This window comes from Penaeus monodon, chromosome 3 (genome assembly GCF_015228065.2).
Source record: "Penaeus monodon isolate SGIC_2016 chromosome 3, NSTDA_Pmon_1, whole genome shotgun sequence".
Taxonomy (NCBI): Eukaryota; Metazoa; Arthropoda; class Malacostraca; order Decapoda; family Penaeidae; genus Penaeus; species Penaeus monodon.
This window is the reverse complement of record NC_051388.1, coordinates 13358023-13373894: the sequence shown is the minus strand read 5'-3', so window position 1 is coordinate 13373894 and position 15872 is coordinate 13358023. Positions and strand designations below refer to the sequence as shown.

The following is a 15872-nucleotide window of genomic DNA, read 5'->3' as shown; positions in this document are numbered from 1 at the left end:
TAGAAAGAGAGAAGAGGGATAGAGGTAGAGAAGAGAGATAGAGAGTGAGAGAGAAAAGAGATAGAAAGGTAGAGAGATGAAAGATAGAGTGGGAGCAGAGAGAGAAGAGGGATAGAGAGAGAGAAGAGAGATAGAAGAGAGAGAGAGGAGAGAGAAAAAAAAGGATATAGAGAGAGCAGAGAGATAGAGAGAGTAGAGAAATAGAGAGAGAGCAAAGGGAAGTGGGGAGTGGTATAGAGAAAGAGAAGAGAGAAGAGGGATAGAAAGAGAGAAGAGGAATAGAGAGAGAGAAGAGGGATAGAAAGAGAGAAGAGAGGTAGAGAGAGAGGAGAGAGATAGAAGAGGGAAGTGGGGAGTGGGATAGAGAGAGAAGAGAGAAGAGGGATAGAGAGAGAGAAGAGGAGAGAGAGAGAGAGAGAAAGAGAGAGAGAAAGGGGGAGAAAGAGAGAGAGAAGGGGGAGAGGGGAAAAAGAGAGAGAGAAGGGAGAAAGAGGAGGAGAAGGGGGGGGAAAGAGGAGAGAGAGGGAGAGAAGAGAGGAAAGGAAAAAGAGAAGAGAGAGAAAGGAAAAAGAGAGAGAGAAGGGAGAAAGAGAGAGAGAGAAAGGAGGGGAGAGAGAGGAGAGAGAGAGAGAGAGAGAGAGAGGAGAGAGAGAGAGAGAGAGAGGAGAGAGAGAAAAGAAGGGAGAGAGAGAGGGGAAGGGAGAGAGAGAGAGAAGAGAGAGAGAGAGAGATAGAGAGGAAGAAGGGGGAGAGGGAGAGAGGGAGAGAGAGAGAGAGAGAGAGAGAGAGGAGAGAGAGAGAGAGAGAGCAACAGAGAGAGAGAGAGAGAGAAGAGAGGAGAGAGACGGAGAGAGAGAGAGACGGAGAGAGAGGGGAGAACGGAGAGAGAAAGAGAGACGGAGAGAGAGAGAGACGGAGAGGGAGAGAGAGAGGGGAGAGAGAGAGCGACAGAGAGGGAGAGAGAGAGAGCGACAGAGAGGAGAGAGAGAGAGAGAAGCGACAGAGAGGAGAGGAGAGAGAGAGAGAGAGCGACGGATAGGAGAGAGAGAGAGAGAGAGAGAGAGACCGAGAGAGAGAGAGAGAGAGAGAGAGAGAGAGCAAAGGAGAGAGAGAGACGAGAGCGAGGAGAGAGAGAGAGAGAGACGACGGAGAGAGAGAGAGAGAGCGACGGAAGAGAGAGAGAGAGAGCGACGGAGAGAGAGAGAGAGAGAGAGAGAGAGCGACGGATAGGAGAGAGAAAGAGAGAGAGAAGAGAGAGAGCGAGAGAGAGAGAGAGAGAGAGGAGAAGAGAGAGAGGGCGAGAGAGAGAGAGAGAGAGAGACGAAGAGAGAGAGAGGAAGAGAAAGAGCAAGAATAAGAGAGAGAGAGAGAAAGAGAGAGAGAGAGAGAGAGAGAGAGAGAGAGAGCAACGGAAGAGAGAGAGAGAGAGAGAGCAACGGAGAGAGAGAGAGAGGCGACGGAGAGAGAGAGAGAGAGCGACGGAGAGAGAGAGAGAGGGAGGGGAGAGAGAGAGAGAGAGAGAGAGAGAGAGAGACGGATAGGGAGAGAGAGAGAGAGAGAGGAGAGGAGAGAGAGAGAGAGAGAGAGAGAGAGAGAGAGAGAGAGCGACGGAGAGGGAGAGAGAGAGAGAGAGAGAGAGCGATAGGGAGAGAGAGAGAGAGAGAGAGAGAGAGAGCGGGAGAGAGAGAGAGAGAGACGGAGAGAGAGAGAGAGAGAGAGAGAACAGATAGAGAGAGGAGAGAGAGAAAGAGAGAGAGAGAGAGAGAGAGAGAGAGAGAGAGAGAGAGAGAGAGAGAGAGAGAAAGTTGGATAGCATTTCTTGTATAATGACTATTGTTTCAATATGTAAACATTGCGTTGCTATCGGGGCTTTTATACCGTTAAAAACTTATGTAGCACAGCAGTAATCATTCAGTTCATAGAATTTTATTATATAATTCTCTGAAAGCTGTGTTGGTGTGGTTATACCAATGCAGGTGGGCAATGAATCCTATAATTTTCTTCTGAGCTATAAATAGACATTTCAGGCAATTCTTGGGGACTCCATTACGTACAACATTTTAATTAATAAAATGAAGATATAACAGCAAATAATATCTGTTTGAAGGCTTCGGTGGATAGAATATTTCTTATATGGTACATGATGCCATGTTGCTTACTGATTTTGCTGACGATATCTTGGATATTTAAGGTCCAGCTTAAACTGTGGTCAACTCTAACACCTAGAAATTTAGTGTAGTAAGCACATTTGATAATTTTCCTGTCAAATCATTATTTGGGTAGGATGTGAGGCATCTCTTTGTTTGGATGAATTATAACAAAGTGAGTTTTATTTGTGTTTAAGTTAAGCTTATTACAGAGAATCCATTTGTTTATGTGGCTCAGGCTGTGGTTGGCATTGGTGATTAGGAATTTTAGGACCAGCAGTGTGCAATGTGACATCATCAGCACATAAAGTAAAATTGAATAGATTGGCACAGTTTACAAAATCATTTGTATATAATAAGAAAAGATATGGTGGAAGAGGAACATTTATCATATAAAGTATACTGGATCCTGTTGGTTTAATTAAAATTGAGTCAGTTGTTAACGTTATCTTGAATACCAGAGTCATCTAGAATTCTGTATCAAAGGCTTTGCTAAAGTCTAAGAAAATACCAAGTGTGAACAATTTATTTTGGAATTATTGTAGAACTCAGCTGGTAAAATCTACAAGAACAGATTAAGTGACAAAATCAAATTGGGAAGGGTCATGACTTTATTGCATTTGCAATGTTCTAAGTATCATAATGCCAATTTTTCAAATAGGATAGCTAGTGCTGAGAGTGTGGTAATGGGTTGGTAGTTTTTTATCACCTGCTTTAAAAATGAGTATGACTTTAGTGTATTAGGGAATATTTTGGTTTGGAAAGAAGCATTAAATATATCCACTAATACATGGGCCATTTGTGGAACAATCTTTTTTTATTAGTTTTGATGTGTATTCCATCACGACCTGCAGAAGTATTTTTTGTGGATTGAATTGTCCAGCACTTCCTGAACAGTGACAGGAAGAAGGGACATCCTATCATTTACTGGATGCCTCAAAAATGTTATTAATGAGGTTGTTGGGGTTTAGATTATGATTTATCCCAATGTCTGTAAAGTAAATACTGAATTGTTCAGCAATGTCACGGGGTCATTCAAAACTTTGACACTAACATTTCTTGTGTGGGTTTGTTCACATGTGGTGTTACTACATTTTAGAATAGTGTTAAGGGGAGCAGCTGGTTAAGGTGGAAATGACACTGAAAAAATTCTAGGCAGAGCTACTACATCTGGCAACAATCTGATGAAGTTTTACACTTACATTCACTATATCTACCCAAGTTATGGCTTGAAATATAAACCCCACTCCATTTATTTATTATTTATTTATCTATTTATTTATTTTTATTTTGCACTTCCATTGTTGTATAAAATACTTCATAGACCTGGCACCAGTGAGCCTCCACTCTTAGAAGAGAGAGGGCGTGTTCTTGCCAGCATACCAGGACACACTGGGGCTATTTCAAAGTTTTCTGGGAAGAGATATAATTATATATATATATATATATATATATATATATATATATATATATATATATATATATTTTTTTTTTTTTTTTTTTTTTTTTTTTTTTTTTTTTTTTGCCACATCAAAGAAAAAGTAAATAGGTAAATAGAACCAGACATTTACAAAAATGGCATTGTTACACCAAATAGCATGTAATGACCTTTCCTTCATGTGAACCCCCCAAATCCCTTGCTCATTGTTGTGGGGGGCTTATGAAATGAAGACTAGGGGCCAATGTAGGGGATCACCCTTACCATGGACCTCAGCCCTCGCCTCAACTAGTTGTGCATGGTCTTTTCTTCTCCCCCCTTTCCTTTCCTTCTTGTCTTCAGCATCCCCTTCTTCTGTCCACTGCCTAAGGTGTAAGAGCCATGCTGAAAGGTTGAAAGGATGGCTTTGTGTCAGTCGTGAATGACCTTTAGGAGCCATGGGCATGGTATTCCCTTGGTTAATTGTCTAGCCCTTACCCCTCATGGGGACCCTGAGGGGTAGACCATTTCCTCTCTCCATTTATTTCAGGCTCACCATGGCTAATAATGAAGATGTTTTACCTTTATTAGGGACAGTAAGGCTTGCCCCTTCGTCATCTAGCCTACCTAAATTTGATTTCATTGGTTTCCTGACCCCTGCTTATCCTTTGACCATGGCTCCAACTGATACTAATACCCCTCTTCGATATTTGCTATCAACTCTATCCATTCCAGTCATCCACCCAGGTCACTACTCAACCTTCAGAGTACACCCCTTCCTCTTTCCCAACATCTTCCACCCCATCTTCTGCTGCACAGTCTTCCTCATTGTCTACCCCCACCCTCTTATTACTACTCTTCATCCTTATTGTCCTCCTCCCAACAGAACTACCTCTCTCCATACCACCCCAACTTCCTCCTGCCCTTCTACTGCTTCCACCTCTTCCAACAATGTCTCCAAAAACAAGTAGGCAAAGTTTCCTTTTGCAGTCATTCTGATCGTTCACGCCTTGTCACAGTTACATCTGAGTCCCAAGCTCATGCACTATCTACCCTGACTGACCTCACTTGGTAAACCTATTGTTTCCGAACCTCACTCCCTTAATACTTATACTGTTTCTGTCTCTCCAACTGACTGTCCTGTCTACAGCAAGGACTGGTCAGATTGTGAAAACGGCTTGCTCGCATGCCTTGTTGACTATGTTGCAGTGGCAGTCCATTGAAGTTTATATTGGTGTAGTGTCCTGCCCTGTCCAACCATATCAACCTCTTCCCCATCAGTATCAGAAATGTTGGTGTTTTGGTCACCCAGCCAAACACTGTTGCTCCACAACCTGCCGTCCTCTATATGACTGTTCAAATTGCTCTGCTCAGTCATGCACATGTGCTAATTGTGGTAGTGCTCATAATGTATTTAATAGAAGCTGCCCTGCCTTCAAGCTCGAATCTGAGGTAGCAGTTCTCAGATTCAAACTAGGCCTCACTCTACGTGAGGCCAGACAAGCAGCACTCCAACAAGGTTTTTCTCTTTCTACTTAAAAACTGTACTTCACTCTGCTCTCCTCCCATCGTCTCAAAAAGTCTTAGCATCTCCCCAGTATCTTTTCCCTCTACCCCGAACCAACCTATCTCTGCTACCTCTCTCCCCCAGTCAAATTCCTTTTCCAGTCTAAATCCAGATACTCCAGTCTCTACCACTTCCCCAGTGCCTACCCCTCCCCCTCCTTCTCACTCTACCTGTCACACCAGACAACCTAAACATTCCACTCCATCTTCTCCTACCACTTCCTCTCCCTTACCCACCTCTCCCTCTCCTCCTTGGACATCTGTTCCCTCTTCTCCTCCACATAAAACCTTTGATTCTCAGACCTCTCCACCCAACTCCCCTCCAGAAACTCTTGAAGACATCCAAAAGTTCATAAACATGACTCAAGAGAATGATCCATTTCCTCATCCACCCTTTAATTCCTTTATTCTCTCTACACTTCAAAGTAACTTCTGATATCCAACCTCCTCCTCCTCAAGTTCCCCTTACATTATCCTTACCACCCCCACTAAGATGCTCTCCTGACTCCTTTAAGTCAAAACAATGTCCTTCTGTGGACCCCCTCCCCCCCTGGACATTCTTCCCGATACTTTGCCACCATCCCCTGTTCCCTTATTTCATTCTCAGGATTCCTCTCCTACTTCTACAACTATTGTTTTTTACCGTATTACCATTTGATTGTTTCATAATAGCTGTTTTGCAGTTTTCCCATACTGTGTATCTCTCCCTTCCTCAGACACATTCTCCATTTGGTCTGATTGCCCTATACCTTCATCCACATTCTTTTACAAATCCCCACTGTATTCCATTTGCCCCCCTTTATATCCTTTTCACTAATATGCTACAACCTTTGACAGCTAACACATTAACCGATCATTAACTTGTTTCCATCCATTTTGCCACAATACTTTACCATAGTGCTATACGACCTTTGATGTCTAGCACATTTATTTTTTCTATCTATTAACCATTAACCATTAACCTTCATGTGAAGCACATAACTGTACAATAGAAGCTGTAGGAGGAATTTAAAAAGATTTTAAAAGATTGATTTTGAGGGGTGGAAGGGGGGGAGGTAAGGGAACTTTTACACGTCAGTCCTTATTCATATATTATATATATATTCATAATATTTTCATTGTAAAACTATCAATAATAATGATTTTCCCCTCAAAATTGGCAGCTCCCCTTAAGTGCTCACATGATTGGTTCTGAAAGACTAGGGGTCACTAAGGAAATGGGTAGAAATGGAAGGGTATTGAGGTGTATATGCCATATATTATGACACTTTTAATTTTATATTTGCTATGTTCATTCACAAGTAGAATAGAGGTAGAGTTTACATTAGAGGCACTCATATAATTAGTTTGGGGAGACAAAGAGGGGGCCAAAGGAATGGGAAGATGGGGGTGTTTGTAGGGGGTTCTATATGCCATACATTAAGAGAATTCTCATTTTACACTTAATGCTTTTATACTATATTCATTCACGAGAAGAAAAGAAGCAGGAACAAAACCAGGACTCACTTATTGGCTCAGGGAGACACAGGGGTGCAAGAGGGTAGGGAAATGGGGTTTGGGTAGGTGCAGCTGGAAGAAACTACTAAACAGTAACAAAATTACCTTCATCATACTCCCTGCCTTCCATTGACAGAAGTAAAAAAGAAAATAGCTTGTTTTTCAGAAGCTTTGCTCTATTGTGACTGCTTGGATACATTTTGCCCCCCCCCCTCCCAGAAAGCTATGATCATGGCTATTCAGACTTTAGGGGTTAAGGTAATAGTTAATGCAACAGTGGTACATATTCAACTTGCCTACTTTAACACACATGTTTATATTCTAACTAAATTTGATACTGAGAGACTGCTATACATGTCATAGTGAATTTGATTTTCAAACCTAGCAGATGCTGTATGGAAATATCAAGATCACCTTGGGGTTTTCAGTCAGATAACACAACCTTGCAATGCTATATTTCCAACTTTTTTTGAGTACATTATTTTACACTGCAGAAAGTGTATATATGCAAATAGACATTCATTAATACACTTGGCACCAGCATTCTAGATGTGTCACATTCAGATCATCAGTTAAACATTTGCATATTGGTTTCTTACTGTCTGTTTTGAATTTGTTACTTTCATTTTTTTTTCAGCAATATGATATCACTTCTGCTGTACCTAAACCTGCCGTAGAAACAGTTTTTATGCTCAGCTGTCTGCAATTCATGCAAACATATAGTGATTTTGTTCTTGATCAGTTTTTACTACTACTACATCTGAATGAATTTTCTGTTGTCTTTTATTGGCATTTTAGGAAGATAGTATAATATGTAATTTTTCTGCAGGGGAATTTTGAATGACTGTTGTGAACAGGAGGTTGCCAAGGCAGGTTTAAGTAGTTACTTAGATGTGCCACTACTTTTCATCCCTCATCACCATATAGCCTGAGCATATTTAGAAGACATTACAATCAAATTTAATATTTTGGTCCATTGTTGCGTGTTTTACTTGATTTACATAACTTTTGTTTGAAATGACAGGACTACTACCTTACTATGTTGAATATAAATGAAACTACTGTTTTTCATTAAGTGCAAACAAATGTCTGCCATGAACTTTAACAATTTTCAGTATATAGAAGCAATAGTGGCCATGGTATCATGTACACAGGAGTTTGGAAGGATCTGACTGGAGTGTTTTCTGGTAAAACTTTTTATAGGATGAGTTGTCATTATATTGGTGGTTATTCAGTGTGCAGTTCATGGCCATAACTATGTTCATTTTTTCACATAATCTGTAACTACTACATAGTATTACCATTTGAAATATAAAGGTTAAGCAATTGCACACTTCAGTGGCAGTGTGTACAATGTTGACATAATGCAAAGAAGTGTACCTAACTATAAGTGGAATAAAGAATGCCCAAGAGTATATTATCCATATATGTGAAGAAGCAAAAAATTATTGATATATACATACATGTTACAATTTAAAGCAAAACATATTTTTGTCATCCCATGGATAACTTGATGCTAATTTGTGATTTTTAAGATATTTAATTGTCATTAGTCTATTTGATAGGTACCCCCCAATAAATATGACATTGTTTTTGAACATATTGACATTCTTCAGACTTCACAAGACGTGGGAGCTAAAAATACAAAGAAAAACACTTACTTTTATATATGATGATTTATGTTTGTCAAGATGCCATATGAAAGTATATACGTAATTCCAAGCGACAGCTACCCAGTCATGTTAGTTTGGTATCCTTCATGATATTAAGTGTACTTGTATATACTGTTATTTATATATGTTCCTTGTGGTTTTCTTGTAAGATGTATTATTTTATTTTGTTATAGTTATTTTTTCTTAATCAGGGAATACTTGAAGCCTGTTTTACATGTAATTTTTCAAGCAGCTGCTTTTACAGAATTTTTCAAGAACTGAAAAATCTGTTTTTAGCCAGTCTTGTAGGTTATAAAGGTTCAGAAAAAAAACTTATGGCTTCATATGTTTCACTTCCAATACAGTAAAAATAAAATAAATTTTGAATGTTTATTCAGTATTTAAAAGACTGGTTTTGAATGTTTGCATAATATCAAAAACAGTTGAGATAATGAAAAAAAGAGATAAAAAAAAATAATAATAATAATGCAGCATGTATCAATAAGGATGAGAGAAGATTAGGCTAAAGTTTCAATAAATTTTAAATAAAAAGAAGATAAACAGTGATACATTTTTGTTTTTCCAATGAGAAAAATTTGAAAACTGAACATCCCCTGGGGAGCAGTTATAAACAGAAGTTGGTTGCTCTCATTTGATCACAGCTGCTTTGGGCAGTTGAGGAATACTTGCTGTTAAACAATGAACAATACACAAGTTTTCGTGATGTAATAGTTTATTATTTTATTCATAGTTTTTTTTTTATTGATGTGGGAATCGTTGAGTATTATTGTCTGTGTTTTTTGGCAACAGTAGAAGAAAATATAGGTATGCTCCAAAAGCAAAAGAAATAATAAAAGATAATATAGTAGAAATTATTGTACTGTAGTTTTTGTACTAAGGAAGATATGTATGGGCAACTTGGCTGACTTTGCATTTTGTTAATAGTTGATCTCAATTTCAGGTAGGAGAGAGAATACGAGTGATATTGGACTGTGACGACAACACTTTAGCATTTGAGAAGAACTATGAATTTCTTGGCGTTGCATTTAGAGGTAAGCTCAACATTTTTTCTTTGGTTTGTTTGAGAAAGTGTTTTTGTCTCGGTAGTTTACTAAGATGGATAAGACTAATGTGGAAATCTTGATCTTCATAGGCATATAGTTCTTATGTCAAATAAGTTTAGTTGTTTCCTCTTTATCAATATGATTAGTCAGAAGATAGGTTGTAGAATGAATGAATGAATGCATTAGTGTTTTTTACAGCATCTAGTATTTATGACATACATTGAAGTATTTCCCTTTCTCCTTCTTTCACAATTTCCATATTTTTATTCATATTTGTAAATAAACTATAATACCTTTTTTTTCTGTCTTTCAGGTCTACCAGATAAGCAGCTATATCCCTCTGTTTCTGCTGTGTATGGCAACACAGAGGTGTCAATGGTATACTTAGGACCCCCGTTGGATGGCTGACCCGCTGTATGCTTAGCACAGATTATACCAGGCTGCAGAGCGCAACATGGTTCCTCGCTGATCTCAAGGGATTGTCCGCCCACAAGCCCTCGTACATTATGACGGGTGTGCGGCAGGTCATGTATGGTGGCAGTGGTCGACTGCTGGAAATGACGCTTTGGCTCAGAAAGAAGCTTTCAGTGAGTGATGGAGCTCAAAGGGGACAGGTGGCCATGCAAGAGGACGGTTGTGGTGTGGTGAGCTGTCTTACCATCTCCCAAGAATAGAGCTGTATTGTACGCAAAAGTGAAAATAAAGAATAACAATAAAAAAACACATAGGAAATAAGAGAAGGATATTGTGACTTCCTGAAACATTTAGTGGCTTTTTTATGTTAAAAAAAAAGATGCAAGCCATTGACGCCTTACAGTTGTTGAAAAAAGGCATAGGATGCAAACCAAAGGGAAGATGTTAGCAGATGTGTGAAAACATCTTCGTTCAGTGCAACAAAGAATAAAAAAAAGAAAAGCATGCCTAACAGAGTTTATCTCTGCACTATGTGCAATGTGCCTTGAGAAACATAATACTGGAGGAACATTGTCTTTTAGTCTTTTTTATGAAGATACAACTGTTTTAAATTATTGTATATGTATTTGAAAAAAAATATATAGATATATATGTCTGTTAGCATATATATATATCTGTAAAAGCTGATTGACTTTATAAACATGAACAGAAGTTAAAGAATAATGTCATGCAACAAAATGCAGTATTCAGGAGTAGAGGGAGCTTCTCATGTACTACCAGGTGTGTGTACAGCATTGGCTTCTTTTTTTAAAAAGGGTTTTGAAAAAAAGTGTAAGTCTGAATGTACAAGTAATTATTTATTGAGGCAAATAGTGATATTATCAGCATGCTTATATTTTGCATTTGTATAGTTTAAAATATTTATGCATTGATCCTTCCTCATCTGTGGCTGAGTCATGGATGACTGGTTCTGTTCCATCTGTGGAATGCATTCCTTAAGCTCCCACCTTTTTTGTGTTCAATTAATTGTGCTCAGGTAGCACATGATCTAGTCATTTAGTAGCAGAAGTGATCACACATTTCATAGATTGATGGTGAGGGATTGATAACTTTCTTTTAAGCTTTCATATATGTGCATTAATCTTTTATTTCATTTTAGACTCTCTCTCTCTCTCTCTCTCTCTCTCTCTCTCTCTCTCTCTCTCTCTCTCTCTCTCTCTCTCTCTCTCTCTCTCTCTCTCTCTCTCTCTCTCTCTCTCTCTCTCTCTCTCTCTCTCTCTCTCTCTCTCTCTCTCTCTCTCTCTCTCTCTCTCTCTCTCTCTCTCTCTCTCCCTCTCTCCTTCCCTCCCTCCCTCCCTCCCTCTCTCTCTTCCTTTCTCTGTCTCTCTGTCTTCTGTCTCTGTCTCTGTCTCTGTCTCTGTCTCTGTCTCTGTCTCTGTCTCTGTCTCTGTCTCTCTCTCTCTCTCTCTCTCTCTCTCTCTCTCTCTCTCTCTCTCTCTCTCAGCCTTTAATTTTTCAATTGTTTGATCTCATATTTATCTTGGAGTATGATGTGATATCTCCTTACATTTTCCAACTTCGATACAGACAGTTCTTTGGTGCTTTTCCTTAGACATTCCAGTTGCCAAGTTCGTCAGTACACTTTCTTGGCTTTTCATCTTCAACCTGATAGTCATTCCACTTTAGTGTGGAGAGATTACATTCCTGTTTATTATTATATTTTTTCATCCATTCTTTCTTTTTGCTCCTTGCTAAATATATGATGGGAGTATAGACCAGAAAAAGTTACTATTACAAGTCAGGATGCCATTGTCATGTGTAGAGTGTAGCATCAGATCTTTCTTTTTATTTTTTTCACTGTAATCCCTGTTTATAAAAAAAACAAAAAATATGAACAGCCTGTGGAACGGCTGGTGTTCATGTGCAGACAAAAAGGGAAGGGGCATGTTACCTGATGGAAACTTTTCCCTCATTTGAGCTTTTGCAATTGTTGTGATTTTTGAAGACTTCCTGATTGTTCTGATGTATTATAATTATTACTATTATTATCATTATTAATTATTTTTAGTATAGTTGATGTTGCCAATAATTTAATTATTTAGCTCTATATTTAATTTTTATTTGTACAAATTGTCGTGATACAGAACCATAAGATATTATTTGTGTTGAATGAGCAACAGATCTTACCAAAAGTAGGTTTAAATTTTGTGTGTATGTGTGTGTGTCTGTGTTTGTATGTGTGCATATATGTATTCATATGTATGTTTGTGGGTATTTGTAGGTGCATGTGCTGGATGTGGACCTGTGACCATATACAAGTGCATTAATGAAAGTTGGTTATACCTTTGAAAAGGATGAACAAGTACAACACACACAACTCAGTGCAATTACTACTTATGTATAAGGCTGTCCGAGCTATTGCTTGTTTATTGTGATTATTCAAAGCTGATTGTATTTCTTTCTATGGTTGATATCTTTACCTGATAATTGTCATTTATGTTACCAGACCGTTAAGTTCTAGCCATTAGCCATATGTCTTATTTGTGTACATTCTCACATGTAGGTTTACAAGTACACTTTTCTTTTCTCATGCTTATTCCTTTCTCCATTTTTTCTTGTTACTTTCAATCACACACACATGTTGTCTCAGTTTTATAATTGCATTTACACTACAAATCAAACTCACATGCTCAACTCACATTTATGATCAAGAGTGCAAATGACCCTTTGCATTTTTACCTTTAATTTTGTCCTCTACTTAAATATGAAGATACAAATCATAGAGGGTACAGTTAGTTTTGAACCTATACCTAATGCTTGAATGATTCAGGTTTCATGTGTCAAAGTTGAATGTAGAACCTAATTTATTTGTTAATGAATGCACTGTTTCCATTGGTTCATTATTGTTGATATAATAAAGCACTGGCATTGTATGTTATCTTTAGAACTTTTATCAGGCACTTAAAAGTTACTTATAAGCTGAACACATGAGGTTTAATGCTTTTATAATGAAAGTCTAATAAATATATTCTGCATGCCATGTCATTAAATTTTGAAGGAAAATCTGCATGTTTTGTAATTTCATTATGGGGCAACAGAAATACAAAATGAGAATGATGAAATAAAGGGATATACAAGATGAGAAAAATGACAAAAATCCTCACAAAGATTGGATGGTTCACATTTGTAATAAATGTTACTTTACAATGTATGTTAGGGGATGTAGTGTATGTTGTGTTCTTTTTGTGTCATTACCTAAAATATTAGTCACAAAGAAAAAAAAAAAGATCTGCTATTGGTCATTACATGAACAGAAAGAACTTTTTAGGCTTCTTATACATTTCAGATAACAATTTTTCCTATGTTGTACTTGAATGCAGAATGAAAAACAAACTGGAGAGACTGGACATTTTTACATGAAATGATAATTATAAATCTACATCACAGTGGTCTCCTTCGTACCAAGTGTTTTATATGGTCTTGTAGAGTAGAAAGATACTGTTTAGTATTTTGTTATGTTGGCACTATTTGCCCAGCATGTTCACATATGTACATATATTTAAGATTTGTAAATATTTGTTTATCTTTAATTCTAGCACAGGAAGCAGGGATGATGGTGTATGTATGATGAACTTGTGTCAAGTGTGCTCTATGTACACTGCAATTAGGGCTGGTAATGTTTGCAGTACAGTCTCAGAATCTATTCATGAACTGTGTTTAATTCATCCAAAAATGTGTTCCTCTCCTCTATAATGGATAGCTCTGCATATTCATTTTCATATATCATCAATGTACATCTGTCATGGTCATCACACATGAATACTGTTAGTTGTTTTTAATTTTTAATTGTCGAACTTCTGTAGAGGGTGGGATTAAATACTGTAAGGGAATGTCATGCTGAAGCTGGTATGCTCTATTGGAGCATGAGCTTTTTGAAGAGACTAAAGAAACATGGTATACTTATTGTGTAGCATACCAATATGTTTGCATATTCTTCAATAGTGGGCAAGCTGTTTCTGCTATGTACTGTTAAGAGTTAAAGGAATCAAACTTTTTGACAAGGTAGGAATCCTGTCCAGTAGACAAAGCAATATACATTCCATTTCTCCAGAACTATTTCTATGGTCCCCAGCATTCATTCATTCTAACCACTGCTGGCAAAACTTGTTAAATATTTATTTTATGTAAGGAAGTGGATGTAATAATGACAGTTTAGGTCTGAAATTATTGATGCTGTTACTGGTTCATACTGCAATTCAATTCCAGCCCTTTTTATCATTGAGTGAATGTTGAATAGACATTTTTCACTGAAGTTAAAAGGAACTTACATAATCAGTCATGTAGAAGTCTTGTCAAGTAAATCATTTGAACTATCTGTTTGACCTCTTTACTCCTTCTTTACTTGCTCCAATATTACCCTGGGTTTACTAAATTTCCAAAGAAAATGTTACTTACTGTTAAGAACTTTTACTAATCTTTACTTCTTGTATGAAAGTAAGTTGTTTACTGTATTTTGAGTGCATAAAAACAAAAGCAAATAGTGGTATGTATCCCATTTTTTAAAATGTTAGTACCAAATTTCTTTGTTTAGTAATAATGAGACTGAGTTAAAGGGCTGCATTGAATGATTGATGTATCTTCTGTCTTCCAGTCTCATGAATGAATAATTATGTTTCAGGGTATATATGAATTTAGAATTGTGCAGTTAAAAACCAAATTCATCATTATATCATCAATAATTTTTTGGTTTTATATGACCTAGGAAAAAATCTCTCACTACAGATTTTGATCTCAAATTTGTTATTATTTATTGTATAAACATTGTATTGACATTGTTGATATGATATATATGAACTTAATCAGACAATGTAATATTATGTTGATAAAAATTTAATTAAAAAAAATCTTATTCAGTTAACAACTCAATAAGTTCAAAACAAATTACAAATCTTAAGGTATTTTTAGCAAAAAACTCAAGATAATGAAATTGTACAAGTATGAAAGATGACCTTCCAAGATATCTTTGAAAGGAGATAGAGAATTTTGAAAATTTTGTTTGCAGCTATTCATGACAATTTTAAAAATGATAATTACACAAATGATATTCTCTTCAATAAATATTTTTATTAAATGTAGATCAAGTTATTGTATCATTGATTATCATGTATAATATATGTTCTTGCCTCTGGTTTTGCCATTATCTTAGTGTATGGTGAGCACAAATACACAAAAATATAGTTACATTTTATCAAAATATCTGGTATTGTTTAAATTCTGATAGATACAGATAAGATGCTTCTCATGCAAAGCCATGATTCATATTCTATCTGTAAGGTTTACAATGTACAAATGATAGAATTTCTAGCACTAAGCAGTATCTTGTATTGCCCCCAAAGAAAATATCTTCAGTTAAAATATCTGACTTGGAACAACAGGCAGAATTGCCCTGCAGCTCTTATATGTGCCAAAAAGAAAAAAGTGAAGATATACAGTTACTAATTGGAAGAGAACAGACAGCATTATCTTACGAGGAGTGAGAGTCCTAAAAGCCTTAAAAGTGGTTACACCTGTCTCATAATAAATGAAAGTTGCATAGGAAATATTACTTATTAATGAAAATATTTGAAGAAAACCTACATATTTTTTACACACTATACAAGGAAAATATTTGAAAACCTACATATTTTTTACACACTACTGAAGCAAAAGAAAAACAAGTTCTTAGGAATCCGAGTTATATGATAAATTTCTTGGACATTTAAGCAAAATGAACAATATTTGGAGAATAATCCATGCTAAAGAAATGAGTTGTTTTTCAAATCTTTACTGGTTTTACAGCTGAATACATCTCCCAGGGAGAAGATTTTTAAAATGTAATAAATTTGAATACAAAGCAAGATAATATGGTTAGTTTATTGCAGTTTCGTGTATCTTCTTTTATTGCAGATTGTTCTGATAAGTACAGCACATTTACGAAAATCATATGGAAAGCTACATACATTATAGATGATTTTTTCCTTATCTTGGCATTAATTTTACACACATTGCATGGTGGTAAAACATCACTTAAATTGGGTTTAAAGGTTTTTTCTAATTATTTGAAATTACATTTTGC

At 36.7% G+C, this 15872-nt stretch overlaps 2 protein-coding genes across 2 annotated transcripts in view; one reads left to right on the top strand and one right to left on the bottom strand.

Annotated features, from left to right (window-relative positions):
* The window catches only part of LOC119591954 (F-box/SPRY domain-containing protein 1-like), a 50102-nt gene extending 40066 nt beyond the window's left edge, over window positions 1-10036 (top strand). Inside the window, exons 2-3 of the mRNA XM_037940711.1 lie at window positions 9241-9331; window positions 9657-10036. Of these exons, the coding sequence (XP_037796639.1) occupies window positions 9241-9331; window positions 9657-9751 (186 nt within the window). The 3' untranslated portion in view covers window positions 9752-10036. The remainder of the gene's footprint in view (window positions 1-9240; window positions 9332-9656) is intronic.
* LOC119591965 (transmembrane protein 243-like) overlaps window positions 1-15872 on the bottom strand; it is a 77646-nt gene that overhangs the window by 48319 nt on the left and 13455 nt on the right. The gene's annotated exons all lie outside the window — the stretch shown is intronic.